This window comes from Eschrichtius robustus, chromosome 9 (assembly GCF_028021215.1).
Source record: "Eschrichtius robustus isolate mEscRob2 chromosome 9, mEscRob2.pri, whole genome shotgun sequence".
In the NCBI taxonomy this organism is placed as follows: Eukaryota; Metazoa; Chordata; class Mammalia; order Artiodactyla; family Eschrichtiidae; genus Eschrichtius; species Eschrichtius robustus.
Genome location: NC_090832.1, coordinates 21,633,221 through 21,659,578, shown reverse-complemented (window position 1 = coordinate 21,659,578; position 26,358 = coordinate 21,633,221). Strand labels below are relative to the sequence as shown.

The window sequence follows — 26,358 nt, the reverse complement described above, 5'->3', positions numbered from 1 at the left end:
ATCCTTAAACTAGGTATGATCATTTCGGTTCCATCACAGGGCGCTCAAGCGTGTGTACATGGCCTTCCTCAAAACCCCCGCCCACCGCGTGTCCCCCACCCCTAATGAAAATAGTATTGTTAACCTTGACCTTGCATCCCAGCTCCTGAAGCCCCAAGCTCCACTAATCTGAGGCCTGCTACCTGGGTGACGACCAGAGGGGACCCTATGGCTGCCATCCTGCCAAAGGCCGTGCCCAGGCCCTGGGGGTGGAGCAGCGGGCAGGTTCGCGGGCACAGAGGGCGGCCCAGCTCCGAACCCTGCGGCTTTCGCCGGCGGGAGCGAGAGCCGGCTGTAGGCGGCTCCTTCCTGTGCAAACTTTTCTGTCCTCTTCCTCCTCCCGCCCTCCCCACCAGCTTCTCGGCGCCCGGCGTCCAGCCTCCCCGCCCTCGTCGCTGCCTCGGGGTAGCCGCGCGCCGGGCAGCGCGGTCCTCGGCGCCGGCCCCACCCCGCGCTCCGGGCCGCCAGGAGCCGATGGCCGAGGCGGGCAGGAGCCCCGCGGAGCCCCCGGGAGAGCCGGCCGGGCAGGCGGCGGCCGAGGTCCCCGAGCCCGAGGCGCCCGCCCGGCCGCCAGCGCCTGCCCTGCGCCGGCTGCCCGGGGACCCGAGCCCCCGCGGCCGCTCGCAGAGCGACCTGTCGTCGTGCTCGAGTCGGGGCCGCCCGCTCCGGGTCCACATCTCCGGCTCAGGTAAGGGCAGCTCGGGCGCTGGGGGCCGGGGGTAGGGCCGGCGCGGGCAGGTGGCTGCGATGGGGACCCGGCCAGCCCGGGGCGTCAGCGGGCAATGGCCCAGCCGGCTGGCGGCGGGAGTGGAGGAGGGGCTGGTGGGGGGGGGGGTCGGGGCTGGGAGAAGCTGAACTCCCCCACCCCGCTGCCGCTATCCTCCTTGGTGGCCGGCGGCCTGGTACCCTCGGCGGGAGATGCTCCGCCCCGGCTGGGGCGCCGGGTGGGCGCGCGTTTCCCCCGGGCGAGACGCACCCGGCGGGATGCGGAGCGCTCCCACGCGGCCGTGCGGCTCTGCGGCGCCGGGGAGCCCCGGCTGCTCTGGTTCTTAGGCTTGTGCATCGGGAAGAGGAGCCTTCCCTCGGTCTTCAGCGCGACTTTGGCCCCTCGGAAGGGTGCGGTCCTCTCACGGTGGGGGTGGGGGGTTGGGCCAGTGCGAGTCTTGAACACCCTCCCAACCACTCCTGCTTCTGAAACAAAGCCTGCCTTGGGGGTTTGCTGGTCCGAGGACCCGGAGTATGAGTTCTTCCTCCCTGTAAAACCCCACGCAGGTGGTGGTGAGAGTTTGGCCGTGATCCTTCACTGTTTGACCAAGGCTGGAGCCAGCCCCTCTGCGGTAGCACCTGCCCGCGGGTTCTCCTCTGCCCCGTGTGCACCCCCGACTCCGGCGACTGCTCGGGGCACCGGACGGCCAGATCCAGGCTGAGGGCTGGTGCTGCCAGCGCGGAGCTGCGTAACGGGGGGGGGGGCAAATCGCTTAACCTTGTCTCTCACATGTCGGTGTTTAAAGTGGGAAGGAGAGTGTGGAACTACCACATGGGGAGGTTATGGGGGGATTAAATAATTAATGATTTAAAAATGCTTTTAAACAAAGCATTCTTTTAAGAACTGTAGAACCGTTTTTAAAAGTCCACCAGGCTTGTTAAGTTTCTGCAGATCGTTTTCTGATTTGCCATCTCCGGAGGATGCGTGAGAGCTGGGAAGCTGGGACTGAAGCTAACATCAAATCTACCAGTAGCAGCGACAGGCCCTTGTAATGGTGCAGAGCTTACACCCTACCCTCCACCACTACTGCCTCAGGCTCTGTGCTCGGGGGCCAGGCCTTGAAGCGCCCAGGCGACCTCACTCCTACCTGAAGCCTAGTTTCCCCTTCAAAAAAGGCACATTTCCATGTCTCTGACTCCACTCCACCGGCAAGCCAGCTCTGTTTTCCATCAAAGCCCTCTTTCTTATTCCTTTTTTTAAAATTTTTTTCCTTATTTTTTAAAAATGTATTTATTTATTATTTACTTATTTTAGGCTGCGTCGGGTCTCAGTTGCGAGCGCCGGCTCTTCCTTGTGGTGCCCGGGCTTCTCTCTAGCTGTGGTGTGCGGGGGTTTTTTTCTCTCTCTAGTTGTGGCACGCGGGCTTAGTTGCCCCGCGGCATGTGGCATCTTAGTTCCCTGACCAGGGAAGAACCTGCGTCCGCTGCGTTGTAAGGCGGATTCTTTACCCCTGGACCACCAGGGAAGTCCCCTCTTACTTTTTTTTTTTTTTTTTTCCCTCTTACTTTTGTAACATCGCTTTTGCCGCACAACGTGTATATGTAGAAAAACATCAAACGTATTGTTGATCTGACTTCGCAGATCACTTTGGTTAAAGCCGGTTGGAATTGTTAAATACAGGTAGTGGGATGTAGGTTATGGGATGTTTCTGAAGAATCTTCTGCCAGATTCATATTGTGGAAAGTATTGAGTTGAATGTTATTTTTCCTCCTGGTTTTTATGTCTTGGCCAGACTGAACTTGACCCCTGGATAATCTTGATTGATTTTTTTTTTTTTTTTTTAACAAAGACTAACCATTCAGGTGACTCTAAAGAGGCAACTGCAAATGTGTCCAGATGGTGACGGTAGACAAAATAAGCATAGAGTGTATCACCATTTTTCATTTTCATAGATGGAAATCAAGGCCTACACGTAGAAAAGGGGCAGTAAAAACCTTTTAAATGTGTATGTGCAAAGTGCCCCTCATGTGAACTGTGAACTTCAATTTATAAAATTATTTTACCTCCAAGAACTCTATGCCTTCTGTGTACGTTTAAAGGATATTAGGAAGTGACAACTTTCAGCTGAGTTGTCCCCTGCACCCCAGGATGGTGACCCATGTGTGAAAGAGTGAACTTCTACGTGAGTGTATTTTATCTTCAGAACTGAGCCTTGGATTTCTTTAAGAGCAGGCTAAACATGATGAGCAACTTCCTGCATTTCTTAGGAGTCAGAGAGAAAACGAATGAGTTGGTCCCTCACTGACACACAGTATTTCCCTAGAATCCTGCAGCCTCTGCAGCCAGGCTGGATAGATGGAGAATCAGCCAGATGACCGGGCTGATAACAGAACTGTCTTAGAGACACAATAGGAAGGTTACAACCTCTTGTGAAAACATTCCTTGACCATAGGGTAGCCCAGTTTCTAGGCCCTCCCCAGAAGTTCTGGGGACACGAGTGGGCAGTATCCAAAGCGAGATCATATGTGGCCTGGCCAGAGCCAGCCCAGACCAGCAGCTCCGGCATCATCTCAGAATCTTGGACCCTACCCCAGACCTGCTTAATCCCAGTCTGCATTTCACAAGATCCCCAGGTTGTTATAGGAACATTAACGTTTGAGAAGCATTACTCTCTGCCACTGGTTTGCAAAGTTGGTTACACATAGGAGTCCCTTGGCGAGTTAAAAAAAACCACCACCACCAAAATCACAGCAAAACAATTCATGGCTAGGTCCCAGCCCCAGAGATTCTGATTTAATTGGCATCAGGTGATTCTAGTGTGTGGCAAGGTTTGGGAACCACCGTGCTATGGCCTATATATCAGCATGACTTGCTGCCGTATGTATTGTGATATTGTGACCAGGGTTGGCCTGGGCAAGTGTAAGGCTGAAGGCTTTGGTTTGGTACCTTCTCACATCCCTACTGGTATTCTCCTCTGCTGCTCCCACCTCCCAAGTGGCTTTTCTCACTCCCTTTTTTTGATTTCAGCTAGTTGCCAGTAAGTCCTTCCCAAGGGTTAATTTCTAATAATGAGTTAATTACCTGGTGGGAGTCTTTGGGAGAGTGTTGAGGGGGGAGGGAACTTTGCAGTGGTGTGTGGCTGGGAGGGGGCAGAGGAGGAGAGGGAGGAGAATACTGCAAAGTGTTCACCAAGGGTTGTCAGAGAAGAGCCTCACTCCAGAACAAACGGCCATCCCCATCTGTCACCCCACATCCCAGCACTGCTTCCTTTCTGCCCTTCTGTCCGTAAAAGAATAATAAAAACTATGAAACTCGAAGTTTTTGCCTATTATGCCAATAAGAGACAATCCAATACAAAAAAATATTTTTAAAAGACCAGCTCTGTACTTGCACTGTATTGGTGCTGTGGAGATATCACAAGAGAATCCACTTTCTGTTTGTACTTTATTACTGGATTTTTGTCAAGAAAAGCATCTCAGGCTTCAATGGCTTTTATTTAACTTGTGATTTGAATAGTTAATTTTTCGCATGATAAAAATGCATGTGCTTTGTCAGCAAAATCTCTAGTTTTAAATTTTAAAATCCATACAAAATGTGAAGAAAGCCATATATTTTCAAATAAGTACACTTTAAAAATATAACTGAAGTAAAATTGGAATTGATACATCAGCCCTGTTATTGAGCTTAGAAAACCATTGCTTTATGGTTTTGAATTCACTGTTCTGGAATTCAACAGAAGTTCTGGATTTTTAAAATCTAGTATTTCTTTGTAAATAAAGTGGTGTTTTATCCATTAAAAAAAATAAAATCCCAAAGCAAGGTTTTCATGATACGTGGACAGGTGTTCTCTTAATTTTCAGGTCACTCTTCTTCTGCATTGAGAACTTTAATATATTCAGTGGGTTCTGATGGTCTTTTCTGATAAGCCCAATGTTTAGTAAGTAAAGAGCCTTAGGACACAGTGCAGGATTTACTCCTATTGTAAGCTCTCATCAAGTACTGACTGTGGACCTACTGTGTACCAGGTGCTGTGCTGGACCCATCGGGCTGTAGGAGTACCAAGAGGCGTTTGCTGTCTTCAAGCTATGACTCTTAGTCTTGCACGTAGGGCTGCACAGAACAGAAAACATTTGAGCCACCTTAAAAAGGGAGGTATGAGCAGATGGGCCACTTCATCAGCTTGGTGTCCAGACACAGTCTCATCTCTTTTGGTACCCTGATTCATCCCTCTGGCGTCCCTTTGCCCTATTATACATAGGTGTGTAGGTAATGGCAATCCAGTATCTTGAGTCTTTCATCGCTGGTGTGTTCAGTGCCTGGTGGAGTGAGAATCTAGTTAACCTAGATGTTCTCTCCATCCATACCTGCTACTACCTGGCCACTGCCACGAGGTGCTGCTGTCCAAGACAGGTTCTGCAGTTGATGGTCACCTGTCCCAATGGGGGAAGTCCTTGCTGTCTACACCTTGCCGGTGCTCCCAGAGTGCCTCCCACTGCCCTCTAGGTTCTAACTACTCCAGTTGGTGTTTGCAGGCTCAGCCTTTGTTATCCAAAGCATAATGATGTGCTGTGCCAGGGTGGGGAGGTCCCAAGGGAACTCTTGGTCCCCGATCACAGCGGGGCTGGAGCAGCCCTAGGCAGGAACAATGGATGCTGGCTCACTTTCCATTCACATAACTCAGAGTGTTTTTTGTTTTGTTTTTTTTTTTTTTTACCAAAAAAAGACCATTTGGCTCTGGGTGTACTTTCTGTCTCTGCCTTCTCACAGGAGAGTAAAACCATCCTGCCAGGAAAGGCAGGGCAGTCTGGGCAGAGCAGACAAGGGGGGCTCAAATGCAGCCTGTGCCCTGCCCTGGCCAAGCTATACAGTCTGGGGTGGACCTGCATGCCCCCACCTCCTCCAAGAAGGGAACTTTTTCTTTGTGCAAAGGCTGTGGGCTTCCCATCCAGCTAGGAGCTGCCCACTGGTCAGGCTTCATCACAGAAGGGGTGCCTTTATCTAATGCTCACAAAGTCACCATATAAGCCAAGATGATCCTGTACCCGAGGTTAAGACATTTTAAAACTCAACATCACCTGTTATCCTGCAGCAGAGGCTGAAACACTAAAAATCATCTTCACGTGTTAGGTAAGGACATGCCTGTTAAGTCAGGCTGCACTTGACCTGGAGCTGAGACCAGAGAGCTGTCAGGAACGGAGGCGGCCCTACGGACCAGCTCCTCTTTCTCTTCTAGCGCTTCCTCAGGGATGGCACGGCCTCCCCAACTCTCAGCTTCTCTTTGCCTCTCTGCTTCCTAATCTGAACAGATGCTCCTGGTGAGAATCTGTTTTGTGGGTGCTTCCTCGTCCATCGACTTACACAAACCCTACCTCATAGCTCCTACCTCCCCACCACAGCTTACCTTCGCTTCCTCTTGGCTCTTGTCTGTATTTTACCTGGACAACTTTCTTCATGTTTTTCAGTTCAAATTCCCTAGAGAAGATCCACTGTTTGAAGCCGTAGGTCATAGGTCACACAGAGGTCACAGAGACATTGTCTGTCTTGATCCGATACCCACCCAAACTCAAGCCAGCTGTGGCCTGGAGGGTGAAATCTTCACTTAGTGCCAATAAGGTCACTTAGGAAGAAGTGGGCCGGGGCAGTGTCATTCATTCATTCAACTAGTATTTATCGAGGTGAGGCCTGCTATGTGCCAGTCACTGTTCTAGGCTCTGGGTGTACAGAGATGAGCAGATATGGTCTGCAATTTGGGGAGTAAGAATGAAAGCAGAAAGGATATGGCTGGCCGGAGACAGCAGCCTGTGTAGTGGTCTAAGCCATTGTTATTTGCCATGTTTATGCTCAAAAAATGACTGGTGATGGTGGTAATGACTCTTGTTCTTGTTTTCAGAGGATGCCTGAAGAGCGAATTATACCTAAACTGGGGAAGCTCTAGTTGGCATCAGTAGTTCAATAGTAGCTCTGAGACTGCTGGCAAAGCTGTGGACTTGTTTTGAGCTCCAGCCACTGCAGGTAGTACACTAGGTGAGGGAGCATACCTTGATTTTTTCTTCATTCATTCAGTCAACAAACAGCTAGTGGGCTAAACACAGAGGCTGTAAAGACATCCCTAAAGGAACAGTGGGGGGAAGACAGGCAAATAAACCAGTGACTGCAGTGCCACCAAGTCTGAGCTATGACTTGTGCCCAGTCCTGGGCCTGGGGGAGAACTTAGAAGGCTCAGCTGTAGGAAATGGCTTGGGGGAGGGTAATCAGGAAGGGCTTCCTGGAGGAGGTGAAACCTATACTATCTCCAGGCAAGAGGAGGAACAGGAAGATGGAGGAGGAGTGTTTGGGGAGAGGAAAGAGTACAGGAAAAACACCAAGGCCTGAAACAACCCGGCATCATCAGAAAACACTCAGCAGTAGGGTCCTGGGGGAGAGAAGGGAGGTTAGGGTGCTGGGCCAAGGCCAGAGAATGAGAGCTTCCTGTGTCTGAATGCTTCCCGGGAGACACAATTTAGGTGACATTTGTAAGGCATTTGCAAGCTTGATAGGGGGCGTGTTCGGAGTGTATTCTGACATGGACACTGAGGGACAATGGTGCGGAGAACACAGCCAGCTGAGATTTGAGACACAGAATCACGGTTATTATCAGTGTGATCCTGGTCGGCTTACTTCCCCTCCTTCCGCTTGGCTTCCTTATATCTGACCTGGAAATGATTAGTAACGGTAACGCCTAGCTCATAGGGTTCATGTGAGGCTGAAACTGTGAAAGTGCTTTTGGACTTTAAAGTGCCATGTAAATGGTGGTGCCTTGGGCACCCGTCTATTACAGGACTTACTATGGTGTAGTAAACTGTGCATCCTTCCTCGTGCTGTAACAGCACTGAAAACAGAAACTATGTTTAATTGACTTTTGCATTCTCAGTGCCAGATACGGGACCTGGTATATAGTAGGTGCTTACTAAATATTTATGGACTTGATGCATGAATTCCCTAAAAGTCAGTTCTTTTGACATGAAGTCATAAATCAAAAAACTAGGCAAAGTGATAAAAAATATAAATGGAAAGTTGGATAGAAGCTATGATTTCCAAATGTTTAAAACACACACACACGCACGCACGCATGCACGCACGCACGCATGCACGCACGCACGCACACACACACACACACACACACCAGAATCAACTAGAGTGTTTCTGAAGAGCTGTTGATGAAATCCTGAGCGCTTCCTTGGGAGTATTGTGCGAACCTTGCTTCCCAATATCTTCGTAAAAGCAGTTTGTGAAAGGGAAGTCGTGAATGTCAGTCCAGCCTCGGGCTGGTGTCGGGGATTCTGCAGCCTCCTTGCAGGGCAGTGCTGGGTGTTGGATGCAAGAGCGTAGGCAAGAGGGCTTAGAAGGAAGTGAACTTTCACGCGAATCCAGTCCTGCATATTTATACACGCTATCACATTTCACCTTTATAGCAACGCTGTGACATAGCTAAGTATCAGCTCCACTTTTTAGCTAAGGAACCTGGCTTCAGAAAAATGGAATAACCCAGCCAGTCCCACAGGTAGCAGGGAAGTAGTAGAACAGATACTCAAATCTTTATGACTTCAAAGCTCACGCTCTTTTCCTTACCTAACAGAACCTTAGTGCACAGCCATCACCACTCAGGGAAAACGACTCGTATGTACCCCACCACCAGGGCGGAAATCCAGTTATGTTTTACTCTACAGATACTATTCTGAGATCATCAGAATAAACATGTTTCCATCAAAAGGTCATTTTCAGGCCCCAGCCAGTTGTCTGTCTATTTTAAGGTCTATCCAACACTTCAGATTTCTAGTATAAACAACAAATTTGGATTAACTGTAACGGGATTCTGGGATCCTGTATTTTCAGGCAAGCATGCTTCAGTGGTCGTTACTGAGGTGCGTTCTTTTAACCTAAAACTACTCAATCTTGGAGTCATGTGTGTAATTCATGCCCAGGAACCATATCTTGTCTCAGAGTACAAGTGTAGTTTCAGTTACAAAAGTGAAGCTCAGGAAGAAAACCCTGAAGCAGCTTTAGTGTTTTTAAAACACCCTACTGGCTGACTCATTATCTTTGATCACACTAGCTGAAATTTGCACGGAGAAGTGGGTTGCAAGGCTCGCCTTAGAAAGGTTTCTGAGATCTAGCTCACTGCGTGACCTATTGGCTAAAACTTGACATTTATATACCTTACTTAGCAGTTTCTCGATGCCTCTGTGAAGGCTTGAGAAAAAGTAGCTATTGCTTACCCCTCATAACAGGAAGAAACTTGTGACTTAAAGAAAAGTGCATTATCTATCCCCAGAGCTCAGGGCTGTGACTAGGGTGGGAATATCATCGGTGTGATGCTTCAATTCTGGATCAGCAGCTCACATATTTTAAGCGCGTGACGTATAATTTATGGTCACGATTCAGGTCATCAGGTTGGTCTGTAATCTTTTGCCTTCATGTATATTTTAACCTACCTGAATGGCGTCTTCTTTATGGGTCTCATTTCTATTAGATAATAATTGAGTAACCTAAACATCAATAACAAACATCAAATCCTTCTTCTCCAACCTAGTGGGCTTTATAAATCTTTGATTGCTGCTTCTCTAGATGAAGAGGACAGAAAGATTTGATGATGACAAAGAACATGATTTGTGTTTAATAAATGTAATAGAACTTATGTCTTCAAATGAATGTTATCTTTTAGAATTGTCATATACTTATGCCAATTATGGAAGATATGCTTATTTCAATTAGGATTCTGCTGGGTGAAACAGTGTTTAACAAAAGCTTTATGATTAAAATATTCAATCCCTCATTTTATCCACTTTCCCTGATTACAGCACGACTGTAGCTCTTTCTAAAAATCATGTCTAACTTTCAGAGACATGGATTTACTGTCAGTGGGGAAGATTTGAAGAGACATTCCAGAAATGGCCAGGATAGTGGCCACATTGTGGGAATATGTATACTGTCTCCCAGCATGATTATTTTGGTGGGAATAAAAAATCATTTGGACATCTAAGTCATTCATGTTACTTTATAGTAATACTTCATACCCCCAGAATATATAACAATTCGATTTAGTGTGTGGTAACCAAGCAGGTCAGTTTGGGCCATTAATGTAGTGACTCTGAGGTTAAGAAAGTAAAGAAGACAATGTGACATTTGTGGGAGGGCTTCAGTAAGGCATGAATGAGAAGATTATTAAGTGATAGCAAGGATTTACTCAAAATGAACAATTTTCCATAGCCAGGAATAGACTCCCTTGTTCGAAAGAAGTTTTTGTTTTTGTTTGTATAAGGATATAAGAGCAGTTCAAAACCAGTAAGTAGAGTTGTGTATCATGAGGACCCAGAACCAGGAGCTGATAAATTGCCTGTGGCCAAGGAGGGCACTCTTTCGCCATCTCTCCATCACTTTTTTTCCCCTAGGGCTCTATCTATCTATCTATCTATCTATCTATCTATCTATCTATCTATCAATCATCTTCCCATCCATCCTTGCATCCATCCATCCATGCATCCAGCCATACCAGATTTCTCTGCTATTACAAGCACGCGTTTCCTCAGAGTTTCCGCATTCACACGTCTTCAGTTAGAGCAAACAGAGACTCCTTGGTGTCCTTGGATCCAATTCCAAATGCCCAGCCTGGGTCAGGTAGCCATTCCCATAACCAGCTATATCCATTGTATAGGACAAGCAAGGCTGCTGGCACGCAGTCTTATAGGTGCGGACAGGATAGTTCTTAGATTAGAGATGGTTAGGATGGGAAAACACACCAACGGTATCCACTACCTCAGTGTACCAGAGGACGGGCAAAGTGAGGAATTCCTGGGCTTCTGGGAAGCGAAAGTGCCACTGAAAAAAGCCAAATGCCTGTTAAGGTCAGAAACAAGAAAAAAAGTGGGGTGGAGAGAGGGACAAATTAGGAATATGGGATTAACAGATACAGATTACTATACATAAACTAGATAAGCAATGAGGATTTACTGTATAGTACAGGAAATCATACTCAATATCTTGTAATGATTTACAATGGAATATAATCTGCAAACAAAAACAAAACCCAAAACGAATCACCATGCTGCACATCTGAAACTAACACAGTATTGTAAATCAACCCTACTTCAATTAAAAAATAAACTAAAAATAGAGTGGGGTAATAAAATTGGATTGAATAAGGAAACAGTTGTCTATGATGAAGCAGATGTTCTGTAGCACAGCGGGGTGTTTTGGAGTTATGGGGAAGGAAGCAGGAAGGCGGGATCTTCCTAGGGAACAAGGTAAGAGTAGCAGGATGATGGAAGTCATTGGCCGGGATGCAGGGTGGGGACACCTGTTGGAGGGGTGGGTCACAGGGCGGATCTTATGGATTGAGGAGTGTGAAGAACACGGGGGAGATGGTTTGGGTGTGAAGACAGACAGTCTTCTCTCTTGGCCGATTGATGGGATACCCCGTGTCTCCCTCCACAACCACCACACCAGCTGTAGGGTGCACATAATCGTGGTGCCACCTGGGCCCCTTGTATTTCCGTTCAGCCCTCATTGGTCATTTACCAGACACCCTCCACCCCGCATTCCTTTAGGAGCTTTAACGATGGGTCTCACACAGCAGATCAGGCCTGTGCCTCTTTCCAAATGGAACTCTGAGGCAGTGAGGCTGATTCAAACCCTGGCTCTCTGTGGATTATGTTCTCCCAGAGGGTGACCCTGGCTTCTGGGGCCTGTTTGGGGTGTGGGATGGCATTCCTCTGGCCTGATATGATAAAACATTTCTTTTTTAAAAAATTTTTTAATTATTTATTTATTATTTTTGGCTGTGTTGGGTCTTCGTTTCTGTGCGAGGGCTTTCTCTAGTTGCGGCAAGCGGGGGCCACTCTTCATCGCGGTGCGCGGGCCTCTCACTATCGCGGCCTCTCTTGTTGCGGAGCACAGGCTCCAGACGTGCAGGCTCAGTAGTTGTGGCTCACGGGTCCAGTTGCTCCGCGGTATGTGGGATCTTCCCAGACCAGGGCTCGAACCTGTGTCCCCTGCATTGGCAGGCAGATTCTCAACCACTGCGCCACTAGGGAAGCCCCTGATAAAACATTTCTTAGCATAGGTTTAGGGTTGGCATTAGGTCACATGCAATTATCCAGATCAAGATTGGTAGTTTTTCACTGGGATGATGTTTCTTTAGGCAGCTGACAAATTCCCAGTGGGCTGGGATATGAAAAATGTCTGTGGCCTCAGGCAATGGCAAGATGGGAGTGTCTGCCCCGGCCCAGGAATACACTGGAGGGACCAGCAGTTGCCAGAAAGCTGCAGAAAGAAAAAAGAAGGTGTTTTGAACTTTCTGGTGCCGAAAAACTTACCTTGTGCATCAAAATCTGTGTGTAAATGTCCCCCCGTCCCACCGTCCAGCTTTGGGCTTCCTGGCTGCCACTCCTCCCTTCTGTTTCTGCACACACGTACTTTAAGTGCTGCTCTTTGAGCCCTCTCCCTCCAAGGCGTCCCTTGATGTTCACGTTCGCAGGCCGTCACCTGTGTTAAACTCTTACTGAGGCTGGGGGTGGAGGTGTCTCGATATGATTCAGCTGGTCCCTGTGCCCCAGCAAGGAAGCCCTTAATCCCAGGCTGTGGTTTTCAGCCATCATCACCTTGCCGCTCTGCTCATAGTCAACAAGCAGCAAAGGCGTGCCACAAACGATGAAAAATTAGAGTCCTAGTCAGACCCCCCCAGGAAGCACTAAGTCCACCATTTTCTTCTAGAAGGGGTGATGTTTCAGTGCATCAGTGGACGACTCACATCAACCTGCTGTAATGGCCTGTTGACCAGAGCTCTCGCCCGAGTCCACATCTGATTTAGGTGACAGGGTTACAGTATCCAATTTCTCAAATGTTACTGTGCTTATGAATCACCTGAGGATCTCGTTGAAATTCGGTAGGGGTGGAGATTGAGCTTCTGCATTTTCTTATAGGCTTCTAAGCTTTGCTGATGCTGCTGGCCCCTGAACCACACTTTGGGGAGCAAGCCTCTGTGGATAGCTTTCACTGGGCTTGTCAACTATTTTAAGGATGGATTCCTTCTAGTGCTAATGTAGCTTACAATTCCATCCATGGAAACTTCTACACTGCTTGAAAGTCTACTCTTGCTTTCCTGTTTGGTAAGCCTGACTATGTATTATTTATACGAGGTGGAAGCTCTGAAAGATTTAGTGAGAGGAGCCTTTAGAACTTCCACCCATGCAGGATATTTTGCTTCTAGAGTGCCCATGTAAATTGGCTCCTGGGATTTTATCTGTAAAGGCTTTATGTGTCTAGTGTCTAGCGGGTTTTCAGATGGTAGGATGAAGAGATGGAGACAGAATCTTTTTTGAGATGTAATTTTCATATAACATTGTATTAATTTTAGGTGTACAACATAATGACTGATGTATGTATGTGTTGTGAAATGATTAGCACAATAAGTTTAGTTGACATCCATCCCTGCCTTCAGTTACAAAAAAATTTATTGTCATGATGAGAACTGGTAAGATCTACTCTCTTAGCAACTTTCAAATACACAGTACAGTACTGTTAGCTATGGTCACCATGCTGTCCATTACACCCCAGGACTTATTTATCTTATAATTGGAAGTTCGCACCTTTTGACCCAGAATTTTAAACTTTGACCCAAAATTTTTTTTTTAACCTAAGATTAGAACACTTTAATCACTGGAAACTCATGACTCAAATCCAGTTTTTGAGATGGCATTACTCCAAACATGTAAAGACAAGAGTAAATTATGAATATGCACGTTTGAAAAGCTTTACATCCGTGTAAAGCTTTACATTTCTCATTCCTCATTTCTCAGTGTCTGTGATGCCTTTTGTAGAGAAGAGGGAGGGGCTGAAGGGGACTGGAGTTGAGGTTATTGACACCCAGACCAGGGCTTCTCATGGATGTGAGAAGGAAGGGAGGCCTCAGGAACTTCTGCCCTGATGGGCTGGGCATGGACCTCCTTCCAAGGAGACTGCAGATGTTAAGATGTACCTGAGGATCGGAATGTTGGTGGTCCCCCTGCGAATCACAAGGATGCTGGAAAATACACAGATCTGAGGATGTAATAAGCAGATATGTTAGTTTAGTCAACTGTGGTTGCTGTTACAATCCCCACAGAAAATACCCTTTAGAAGTGAGACGTATAACAATGGGGAGAAGCCACAGCTCTAAATGGAGAACTTTGACTTATTGTGTCAATCATGTAGCAGTTTATTATTGCCTTGGATAGTGCCAGAATCTTCCTACCTAACCACTTCATTCAACAAATAATTGTTAAAGCAACCACTGTGCAGTAAACTTTAACTTCTCATATGAGTGTAGACTGTCTCCGATCTCTTTTGAGTGCAGCATTTGAGTATTAGACTTTTGTAATCTCCGTACTACCTCACTTATAGCAGTTGCTTATAAAGCATGTGTTGGAAGTGACAGATTATACTTGGGACGGCTTGCAGTCACCTAAAAGTGGTGAGAAGCCACAGCTGAAAAAAAATGAGAAGAATAAGGGAGAAAGAGTATAGTGAGGTCGGTTAGCAGCACTCAGATCACCTAAGAGAACCTAAAGAGTAAACACTGAAAAGACATCATTGGATTGCATCAGAAAAATGTTACTGGAATTCATAGCCAAAGCACTTTCATTGAAGTTTGGGGAATGGAGACCCAGAGAGGCACGGGGGGAATTGGGTTGAAGGGTAGTTTCAACACCAGGGCCATGGATGGAAATAAAGGGTGGGAAGTGGAGGAAATAACCGTCAACAATAAAAGTCTTTCTGTGAAGCAAATACTTTTCGCACAGTACTTTTCAATAATCGTTCGTTAGCATGGTATTCTGTGCTCGGTCGTATACGTTTATGGAGGATATTAAGCATGTAGCAGATGGTGCTCTATCGGGATTAAAAACAAATCGAAGATAAGTGTAGGAAGTGTAGGAAGACTGGAATGATCTGTGATAGTCAGGCACCTGTCACTTGCCAGGTATTTAAGGAGTGAAGTGAGCAATATATTTCATCCAAAAGCTTAAACATGCTTATCCCAGCCTGGAAATGTTCCTGTAGGACTAAAACCCACGCACGTTCGTCCATCCATCAATGATGTTCAGCAGGTATTTACTGAGTCTCTACTATGTGCCAGTAAGAAAACAAAACCCAGGCCTTGGAGCCTATATTACAGTGGGGAATGTTAAACATAAACAAAGCCTGATGCTAGTGAAAGTGGGAAGGACAGATTTTGAGCAGTAACATTCTAAGCAATAGGGAAAAGAGTCCAGGATGGACTGAACTTGACTTCAGTTTGTACAGAGGTGACTGGGTGTTTTAAAGGGAGAAGGAGGTGGACTTCCCTGGCGGTCCAGTGATTAGGACTGCGTGCTTCCACTGCAGGGGAAACAGGTTCGATCCCTGGTTGGGGAACCAAGATCCCACAAGCCGTGCAGCACAGCCAAAAAAAAAAATATATATATATATATGTGTGTGTGTGTGTGTCTGCGTGTGTGTGTGTATTATATATAAAAAATATTTTAAAACTGGAAGAAGGAGGGAGTAGTGAGGGGAGTGGGCAGGGACTCAGTAGGGTCAGGGAGTTGAAAAATTACAAAAAGTGTGAAAAAGGGGCGTTGGTCCATGTGAAACCAGTTTGGGCTTGTTTGCTGGTGCTCATTCCTTATCACTTATGGAAGTTAGGCTCCTACCCTCCCACAGAGGCTGGGAGACAGGGGGCCCTATCTTCAGATTGGTTGGAACAAATAGTAAATTCTTTGGCAGCCTTGAGTTTTCTCAGGCAGACACTTTAAGGGGGGCTGGGGTCATCCTAGGGAAGCAGCCTTGAGCCATTAGAAACAACGTTAGTTTTAGTTCAAATATTTACAGGCTAAGATTGAGGCCTAGTCAAGAAGAGGGCTCAGAGGAGCCTGGCTAAAGTTTGGCCATGGAGAGAATCTTTGTCATTGGAGAGAGACAGTAAACAAAATAAATTTTAAAATAATAGATGGTGATAATAAAGTGTGGGAGAGATCAGGGAATCTTGGGGTGGAGGTATGGAGATTGCAACCTTAGATATGGTAGTCAATGCGGGTCTCACTAAAAGGCACCAAAAGAAAGGCACTTTCCTTTCTCAGGAAAGCTCTGAGAGAAGTGATGGTGAGAGACTTGGGGATACCTGAGGGAAAAGCCTTCTGGGCAGAGGGAAGACAAGGGCGAAAGCTCAGAGGCAGGGATTTTTTTCTGTGTCTGAGAAACAGAAAAGAGGCCCGAAGGGTAAAGTGAGTTGACAGGATCAGTAGGAGGCCATGGGCCTCTGGACCGTATACGGATGTCGATTTTTCTGAGTGAGATGGGAAGTCAGTGGAGGGCTTGGGCAGAGGGGTGCCATGTTATCTGATGAAGCAAATGTGGAAAGTGAACTTGGGGAGACAACTGCTTCATACCAATATCCACTGAAGAGTGAGGCCACAGGTCTGACAGGGCTGTGATGTCTGCCTCTTCTTTCCCACTTCCCTTAGTTAATGGGCAGTAATTAGCAAATTAGCGGGGCACTTTAAATGTTCTGTGAAAGTAGCTGAACTAATCAATTACCTTCAGACCTCCTCATCTGACCCCAACAATTCACACTGAGATTGAAGAACAACCGAAACAACGTTTTCCACTTTTCCAGCCTCAGCAAAATCAACCTGTATTTCTTCCATCATTAAAATACACAATACATTCTTGATACAGATACATGTGAAAGAAGAAGTGTAATTCCTCTCACATCCCCCCAACCTCACCTGTCTTCAGCTGGTGTCCTTTTAGACTACTTCTATGGAAATACACATGAATATATAGGCATCATTTTTTTCTTCACAAATTTGGAATTATGCGATGCATAATCTATGCAAACTGCACTTTTTAGTCAAAAGTTTCTTGGACAGGCTTTCATGTCAATATACACGATTTTATCTCACTCATTTTAAAGCTTGCAGAAAATTTCACAGTCTAGCTGTATCATATTTTGTATAAGCACTTCCCTGTTGATAAACATTGCATTTTTCCCTGCATTTTTGATTTTACAAACAATGTTCAGTGAACCTTGGACGTGTATATCTTTCTGAATATGTGGGTGTATTTCCATGAGAAGACGCCCAAATCAAAAGTAATCGGGGTGGGGAAGGGGAGGGTGGAATGAATTGGGAGATTAGGTTTGACATACATACACTACCATGTGTAAAATAGATAGCTTGCGGGAACCTGCTGTATAGCACAGGTGCTCTGTGATGACCTAGATGGGTGGGATGGGGGAGAGGGATGTGGGAGAGAGGTCCAAGAGGGAGGGGGTATATGTATACGTATAGCTGATTCACTTCATTGTACAGCAGAAACTAACACATTATAAAGCAATTATACGCCAATAAAAAAAAATCTAATAGGCACTACCATATTTTCCTCTGAAGTCTGTACAAATGTACACTCCCAGGAGATTGTGAGAGTACCTGTTTCCCCATACCCTCCCCAGGACAGAAAACTATTAACATTTTTTAGCCTTTGCTAGTTTAAGATGGATAGATTGTCTTTAGTTTTACATTTCTGTGATCACTGCTGTACTTAGCAAGTAGTTTATATTATCAGCCATTTGTATTTTTTTCCCTCTGTGGTCTTGCTATACATCTCCTCTGCCCATTTTTCTAGTGTATTACTTTCTTAGCTCTTGGTGTATTAAAAGTAGTACTCCTTTGTTGTATATGTTGGAAGTATGTATTTTCTACAATTCGGTTGCTTTCACTTTGTTCTCAGTACATTCTGTGGCTCAGGAACAAATCCAGTTTTGATGTGTGAAGGTACACGTTTATACACACATATGGAGGATTTACAAATAGCCATATATGTCTACATTGGCTTTGAAATGCCCTTCAATAAAAGCCATTCGGCTTCTGTGATTCTTATCTTCGATTTCTAGTGTGGGAGGCTTCCGGCTTTGCTTTTGTCTGGCCTTTGCATAACTTCATTTAACCAGCGGGGAATTACAGAGAGAAGATATTTACAATCAGGTCAGGTTTCTGTGAAATTCAGGATATTTTTCTAGGGGCAAGTTAAAATGTGGGACACCACCCTGCCTGAAGCAAGTTTCTATTGTTGTTACCTGGCAGATTCAAAGGTGTTACTTGGGGCCAAAGCCTTATCTCTTTAACAACAGCACTGCTGCTGAATTTCATTGCCTCTAGCCCCCAATCCTTGTATAAGTTTGGAAACAACTAATATAACCATCTGTGAAAACTTGTGGGAAAAAAGAATTGGGGGGTGAGGTCTTTCTGGTCTGTTCTGCTCTCTACCACGATGATCACCAACAGAAATACTTTACATTTCATGTATCAGTTTACTTTCTGCTTTTCCTCTTGCTCCAGTTTGCATTCCTAAATTTCTGGCCATAGAGGGACAAATAAAATATATGACCACTTCATCTGAGTGTCAGAATTTCCTTGATAAGAAAGTAACCCCAGCCACCTGTTTGAGTAATTTTTTTTCCCCTAACTAATCATGTGAATTGCCTTGTTTTGGTCAAATGTTGACACTCCCACCTACTCCCATCTTGCCACCACTACTCACAGATAAAATCTAATTATCACCTCAGGATGGTTTCTTGTCATATAGTACATCACAGGCACAAAAGAATTTAGGGCACTTGACATTTAGTGGTTTTTTAAAAAAATGTTATTTTTTAAACTGATGTTTTAAGCTGCTATTTCACAATTATTAAAAAAAGGAAAAAAGGAAAAAAAGAAGGGAAGGAAAGAAGGGACAGAGGGAGGGAGGAAGGAAGGGAGGGAGGGAACCAAATGTTTTACTAATTAATCTATTTGTAATGTTACATGGAAGTTACTAGTAGAAGGGACAGTGAAAACAAAGTGTTTAAGAAATTAATGAATGAAGGAACAGATTTCAGGGAGCTCAGGCAGGTTTCTGTTCTCGGTAGATAATTACCAAATTCCCCAGCTTTGATTTGTGATTGTTCAACACAGAATTTTATGACGCCAGGTACTTCATCATCCAATCCCAGGTCATTCCAGACTTTAGTCCTTAAAGTTATTTATTTCAAGACATTAAGTATGGACTTTTGGTCTGAGCATCTCCAGTGCACCTAGGTGCCGGTATAAAAAGTGGGCCAATAACTGATGGAAATGATGCTTGCTTGTCTTCCTCCATCCTAGAAACCATATTTGTCTTTGAAATAAAAATGAGGCCAGAATGAAAGGGCCGACTTGCCCCAGACTCACTTAAAGGGGGCCAGAAGAATTGGTCAAGCAGAGTTCACCAATGAGAGATTCATTTGATTTGACAGACTTTCCTTTTTTTTTTTTTTAAATTTTTATTATTTATTTGTTTATTTATGGCTGTGTTGGGTCTTCGTTTCTGTGCGAGGGCTTTCTCTAGTTGCGGCGAGCGGGGGCCACTCTTCATCGCGGTGCGCGAACCTCTCGCTATCGCGGCCTCTCTTGTTGCGGAGCACAGGCTCCAGACGCGCAGGCTCAGTAACTGTGGCTCACGGGCCTAGTTGCTCCGCGGCATGTGGGATCTTCCTAGACCAGGACTCGAACCCGTGTCCCCTGCATTGGCAGGCAGATTCTCAACCACCGCGCCACCAGGGAATCCCCAGACTTTCCATTTTAAAGATAAATATGACCTGAAGGACGAAGGCCTTTTGATGGTCATTCACATTGGTCATTGTATAAATTACTTTAATCATCATCATAACTGTAGTATTATAGAGTTCACTGTTAACATATTTAATCCTCATAATTTTGGACTCCTGTTTGACCCTTTTTTCTTTTTAAAAAATATTTATTTATTTATTTTGGCTGCACTGGGTCTTAGTTGCGACATGCGGGATCTTAGTTGCGGGATGCAGACTTCCTAGTTGTGGCATGCAGACTCTTAGTTGCGGCATGCATGTGGGATCTAGTTCCCCAACCAGGGATCAAACCCAGGCCCCCTGCGTTGGGAGCCCGGAGTCTTACCCTGGACCACCAGGGAAGTCCCCTGTTTGACTCTTATTTATCCCACCTCACAGATGAGGGAAGTGAGAGGTAGCCTGGGTCATACAGCCAGTGAATGCCAAGTGGGATTCCAACCCAGATCTTCTGATTCCAAGTTTAGGCTGCTGCCACCACACCAGATAATCAGATAATTTACACTCCCACATCTGTGGGAGCGGACACTTGGTTGGGGATTGGAGGAGGAGGAAAGAGAAGGGTATGGGAGTGCCAGAGGCAGGTGGGCAGCGGGAGATGTGGCCTGATGGTGAGATAGCTCCCTCTTACTGCACAGGGTCTGGATGTTTGATAACTGACCTGGCCATCAGGGCCTGATCCAGCTCCTTTGAAACCACAGAAATGTGTGTCAGGGGTCTCCAAGGAGCTCTGGTTCTTTATGTGTCAGTGCAGAAAGAATTCAGGGAGAGGCAAACTGATAGATAAGAAGTGATTTATTAAAATAGGACGCTTGTGAGGCTTACAAGCAGGCAGGTGAGAGAGTGCTATGTCCCGAGAACTTAGTGGGCTACAGTTTTATAATCAAAGGAAAAATGGGGAGGGGGGGAAGACCGCCTTCTTTCTCATTCTTGTGTAGATGTCATGCTTCCATCCTTAGTTCCTCTTCTGTGTCAGCGGGGGAGTTTTCTTATCTCTACATGGTCAGGCTGGGACTGTCATGGTGCTATTTAAATTAGCAGAAGGGCAGTGACATATGCTAAAAATGGTGAATCATCTCAGGTTTTAGTATAATGTCACCTTTTCCTTATACTTTTGTTTTTAGTGTGCTCAGAGGAGCGTGTCCTAATAATCATTAACTTACTGAGCTCGCTGGGCAGGATGTGGGTCTCAGTCCACCAGTGTTTTATTGTTTGGGGGCATGTCTCATGCTTCTGTTGCATGCTTTTGTTGCTAAGCAAGCCTGCTCGGCTTTGTGGTTAAGCAAACCTGCTTTCTTGAGTGATCAGTAATTTACAGGGGTCTCCCATACTTTTTTCTTTACTTACAATCCCCTAGTGGGATTAACTATTCAGTCACCTACTTTGTCCCTTTACTCTGTCCCTAGCACCTCCAGACTCTAGTTGTTTTACCTTGGCCACTTCTCCTACCAGATGGTCTTGTCTCAGGCCTGGAGGCACCCATTCCTTGCGCTTCTCCGCCTCCCCTCCCCTGTTAGCATGCTGCAGCCTTGGAACTATAGATGTGTCGTTTCTTTTGCCTGGACTCTGAAAGAAACATAAAGGTGATGCCTTGTGAGTAGAAACATAAGGTAACCATGTTCTTGAACAGGTCAGATTTAGGCCAGGGGTCCATGGAACAAGCTGGAACAGCACAGTCTGCACATTGCTGCCAGAAGAACCCTTCCCCAGTGCTGCTTTTATTTTTCTCCTTCCTTCCTAGAAACACACTTGAAGGATGGAGAGGGTCCCTCGTGTCCAGTTCAGCCTCACTGGCTTCAGGAGACCCCCCAGCGTGAGCTCTTTCCTCTGAGCCTCCCTTGGCTCCACCCACCGTGCTGCCCCAGGGACATCTTCCTTGTTCCCTCATGTCTCATGTCTTTATTTTTGCCCCAAATCAGGAACCCATAGGTTCAAAGAGAATTAAGAGAAACATTGTATTGATAAAATCAAAATGTAAACACCTCCCTTTACTTGCATATAACAATATCATAGGGAGAAAAAAAATTACCCACCCTTTTTTCTCCAAAATGTTCAAATCTCCAGTTCACTTACTTCTTCCCTTTACCGTATAAACAATGTTCTATCAGCATGAGAAATGTTCAGTTACTAAGTTCACATGTAGTAATAGTATTAGGTTTTAAAAACATAAGTCGTGAATGTCAGATCTATCATAAGGACCAAATTAAATGTTTTCATGTTCATGTTCACTTCTGGGGCCACATGATGGAGAGACCAGGAAGCTCACTATTTTACTTACTCTTATCATCTTTATCAGTTTTTCTTAGTAATATTCTGGGCAGAGGAAGGTAAAGAGGATATGTAAGTAGATTATGTATTTCCAAGGTAGATTCAGGCTGTTTTTATAATGCAAAGAAGTCGAGATCGTCTTACAAAAATCTAGTGAATGCTATTTGTTTCTGAACTGGTCTTTGAGTAGACAGGTATGTTTGACTTTTAGCCCTTTGAAGGATATTCCAGGACCTCACTGCAAACTGGACCAGCAGCTGGAATGCCTGGGTGTGGGTTAGGTGTCTCCCCCTCCCTGGGGGGAGGGGAGGTCTGTGACAAAGACCAATGAAAGAAAGGGCTGCTTGGCAGATTATAGTGGCTTTCAGCCACTTCCAGCCCATCTTTGGCCTTCTCCCACAGATGGGGTGACTGGAGAGGTCCTGGGCCAAATAAGGTATGACCTTCTCTTTAATGGTCTGTGAAGGTTTCCTGGAATGGAGTCAAGGCTTTCCCCCACTGTAATATATAGAGGACTGTTCTGAGGGAGAAAGTGTCCTCGTACTCTGCTGCTTTGGGGTAGCTTTGGGTCTTGGCTGAAACATCCTCGTTGCAGGCATCTGCTTTTTATTTGCACCTGATCTCGTGGGTCAGCTCCAGCCACGTCTCTTGGACCATTATGAATTCAGAGTCAGCATCCCCTGGATCTAATGTGAGACCAGCCCGTTTCAAAATCGTCATGAATCCTACTGCTGAAATGTCAGGAGAAAGGGAGAAAAGGAGAAGGGGAAGATTCATGGGTTATTTATTAGTTTGCTATACTATGTATATCAATGGTAACTCTATCCTGACATCTCTCCCTCCCACCACACCCCTCACTCTGCTTGGGTCTGAAGTAGGAAGAGACAATGGAGGAAGGAACTGAATATAATTCATTTATGAGCACGTAAGATAACTCCTTCTCCTCTCCCTTCTTACTTTACCATATAGCAAATGTTACCAGTTACTTTCCAGTACTTCAGAAAAAATTTAGAACAGGGATTATCAGGATTGTTATGCAAACATTATGAAGATGTAGAGTTCTTACACATATGGGAATTATGTGAAGAAAATACGTACTTGATATTTTTTAACATTTTTAGTAAATATTACATAGTATTATTTATTAAAATAGAATTCACTGTGTTTTAAAAATTAAAGTCAATTCCTTAAATAATTCTACTTATGGAGATAGATTTGGGGGGGAAAGTATGTTGCAGAATTTTTATCTTTATAAAAAGAGCCCTCCACAGTGTTCATTGCAGCACTATTTACAATAGCCAGGACATGGAAGCAACCTAAATGTCCATCAACAGATGAATGAATAAAGAAGATGTGGCACATATATACAATGGAATATTACTCAGCCATAAAAAGGAATGAAATTTATTTGTATTGAGGTGGATGGACCTAGAGTCTGTCTTACAGAGTGAAGTAAGTCAGAAAGAGAAAAACAAATACCATATGCTAACGCATATGTATGGAATCTAAAAAAAATGGTACTGATGAACCTAGTGACAGGGCAGGAATAAAGATACAGACCTAGAGAACAGACTTGAGGACACAGGGGGGGAAGGGTAAGCTGGGACAAAGTGAGAGAGTGGCATGGACATATATACACTACCAAATGTATAGTAGATAGCTAGTGGGAAGCAGCCACATGGCACAGGGAGATCAGCTCAGTGCTTGTGACCACCTAGAAGGGTGGGATAGGGAGGGTGGGAGGGAGAGGCAAGAGGGAGGGGATATGGGGATATATGTATATGTATAGCTGATTCACTTTGTTATAAAGCAGAAACTAACACAATATTGTAAAGCAATTATACTCCAATAAAGAAGTGAAAAAAAAAGAGTCCTGCAGTTCGATTGATCCGATCGATCAGTTAACTGATTAGAAACTGAAGCAAGTGTTCAATTCTGCATCTTAAATCAGGCTGATTCATCTGTGAACCATGTGACTAGTAGCCAATTAAAAATGACTAGAAATCTGATTAGTTTAGGGCAACTGTCTTGAGCTGTCTCTCTTTGATTCTACCATTTATCCATTTATTCATTTGATCAGCCCCGATTGAGAATCTGCTGTGGGGAAGGTGCTAGAGGCACAACTATGAGTAAGACATCGTTAGTCCCTGTATCTAGGAGCTTATTTCTGTGGCATAAACAGACCTCTGACTAGTCTACTTCTCTTACCTTTCCACATAGTGCAGTATGGGCTACCGTGGGAGGGAGGCCTGACATGGGCTGGAATTGTCAGGAGAGGCCCCCCAGAGGAGGTGATGGATGCTGAGCTGAGTCATGAAGGATTAAGTGGGTGCTTGCCAGGTAAGGGAGAAGAGGTCCAGGCAAAGGAAGCAGTGTGGGCACACAGAGGAGAGGGAGTCTAGGGACCGTGAGAAATATAAAATGCAAGGGGTGTGTGCGTGTGCGTGTGTGTGTGTGTGTGTGAGATCAGAGGTGACAAGGGGGAGGAAGGGGACATCAAGATTTGCTAGGAATTCCAGGCTTAGGACCAGTCAGAATTCTGGGGAGCTTTAAGTGATGATGTGGCCAGACTTCTGAACCTGGCCGCCGGGCTGGGTTCATCAGTCTTGGACCAGTTAGGCTCAGCCGGCGTCCAGCCTGGCCCAGGCCCAGCACACAGCAGACACGGGCGAGGATTGGAGTGGGAGGAGCTGCCGCAGGACTGACCTCCTTCTGACCTTGGCATGATGTGTGTGCTGCTGGTGAGCCATTCTGCCTCTCTCAGGAGGTTCTGGTCTTCTGAGCAAGGTTTCCCTATCTGTGTGACGATGGTCTTAGCGCCTAGAGATGCCGTGACTTATCAGTCGTGGGGGGGGTGGTAAGGGCTGTCCCACTGCTGTTCAACTAGGACATCAACATGGTGCTTGCAGACTTTTCTGAACTCGGCGGGTGTGAAGACCCTCAGACCCTCCAGCATGGCAGAGGGTTCTTAACTGTCCAGGATGCTACAGAGGGTGTAATCGCGGCTTCTTCATGCGAACTACTCCGCAAGCGGGCCTCACCCACGAGGACTGGGCCACCTCACATCAGACACAGAGCAGACAGGAAGGAAGGAGTTGCCCTAAGGGAAAATAACTCACCAAAAGTTTTCCTTCTGTTACTTACATATCATTGCTTTTATTGCATATGGAAGTAAAAATGAATGTGAAATATTTTTTATCTAATTTCAACATGAAAAGTTATTAGTATGTAGCATGTCTTTTTTTTATTACTAGATACTATTTAAAAGGAGTTTCATAACTCCATTCTGAGATTCATTCTGTAATTCTGAGAAAGTGACATTTATAGGTTATTCACGTAAACAAAGTGTGGGGTTACTCTAAGCCCACTCATGCTTTTTGTGGAGATTCTGGGCAAAAGCCAGAATTATGCACCTGAAACGAGGCAGTGTGTTGTGAATTTGGCGGGGTGGGTGGTAGGAACGTAGGGTTTCTGTTCTCAGAGTGCCCTCCCCGGAGGGCGTGGCCACCCCTCGCCCGAGCTCCTGGGGCCGCTTATACCCAGCATCACGCTGCGTTGTCCCGCACCCCCTTCATCACTCAGTACATTCCTTGCTGAGTTTTGTTTGTATTCCCCTCCCCCCCTCCCCCCTCCCCCCTCCCCCCTCCCCCCTCCCCCCTCCCCCCTCCCCCCTCCCCCCTCCCCACCCCCACCCCACCCCACTCCACCCCACTCCACCCCACCCCGCCCGAGCTTCATGAGAACAGGGGTCGGCCTTCTTCTTTTTTTTTTTTTTGTTGGCCGTGCCGCGAGGCATTTGGGACCTTAGTTCCCCGACCAGGGATCGAACCCGTGCCCCCTGCATTGGAAGCGTGGAGTCCTAATCACTGGACCACCGGGGAAGACCCTGCCGTCTTCTTTTTTTTTTTTTTTTTTAATTTTATTTATTATTTAATTTATTTTTATTTTTGACTGTGTTGGGTCTTCGTTTCTGTGCTAGGACTTTCTCTAGTTGCGGCGAGCAGGGCCACTCTTCATCGCGGTGCGCGGGCCTCTCACTATCGCGGCCTCTCTTGTTGCGGAGCACGGGCTCCAGACGCGCAGGCTCAGTAATTGTGGCTCACGGGCCTAGTCGCTCCGCGGCATGTGGGATCCTCCCAGACCAGGGCTCGAACCCGTGTCCCCCGCACTGGCAGGCAGACTCTCAACCACTGTGCCACCAGGGAAGCCCTGCCGTCTTCTTTTTAACTCTATCTTCAGTGCCTAGAATCTTAGATAGTTGCTCGATAAATATGAGTTGAATGAATAACTGAATGAGGGAGGTTGATGGAGAAGAACTTTCAGGAAGGAATTTTGTGGTGGGCACCCACCAGGCTCCACAGTTTAGGTCTCAGTCCTTTGGAGAAAGGAGCTATGAGGCTAAAATGGACTGGATCTACAGGGGCCACTGTGGGCCCAGAGGGCAGGGGCCACACACAGTCCCCTGGATGGCTCAGTGCTCAGGGTGCCCGGCACGATGTACGGGAGTGCTGCATCTGTGGGCCTCTGGCACAGGGGTAGCAGTGAGGTACCTCATCGTGTCACCTTGAAGGCAGGTCACCTGAGGGGAGTGGAAGAACAGGGATGGACACTCCCAGATTCACCGGACAGCTTTGCTAGGGACCAGAAGCCCTGCATGAATAGAGAGGAGTGA

The 26,358-nt window shown here is 46.1% G+C and overlaps 1 protein-coding gene across 2 annotated transcripts in view; it reads left to right on the top strand.

Moving 5' to 3' along the window:
• The first annotated feature begins 513 nt into the window (after window positions 1-513).
• Window positions 514-26,358, top strand: part of PHACTR2 (phosphatase and actin regulator 2) — a 262,789-nt gene continuing 236,944 nt past the window's right edge. For both annotated transcript variants that reach the window (XM_068550913.1, XM_068550916.1), the window contains exon 1: window positions 514-727. In XM_068550913.1, the coding sequence (XP_068407014.1) occupies window positions 514-727 (214 nt within the window). The remainder of the gene's footprint in view (window positions 728-26,358) is intronic.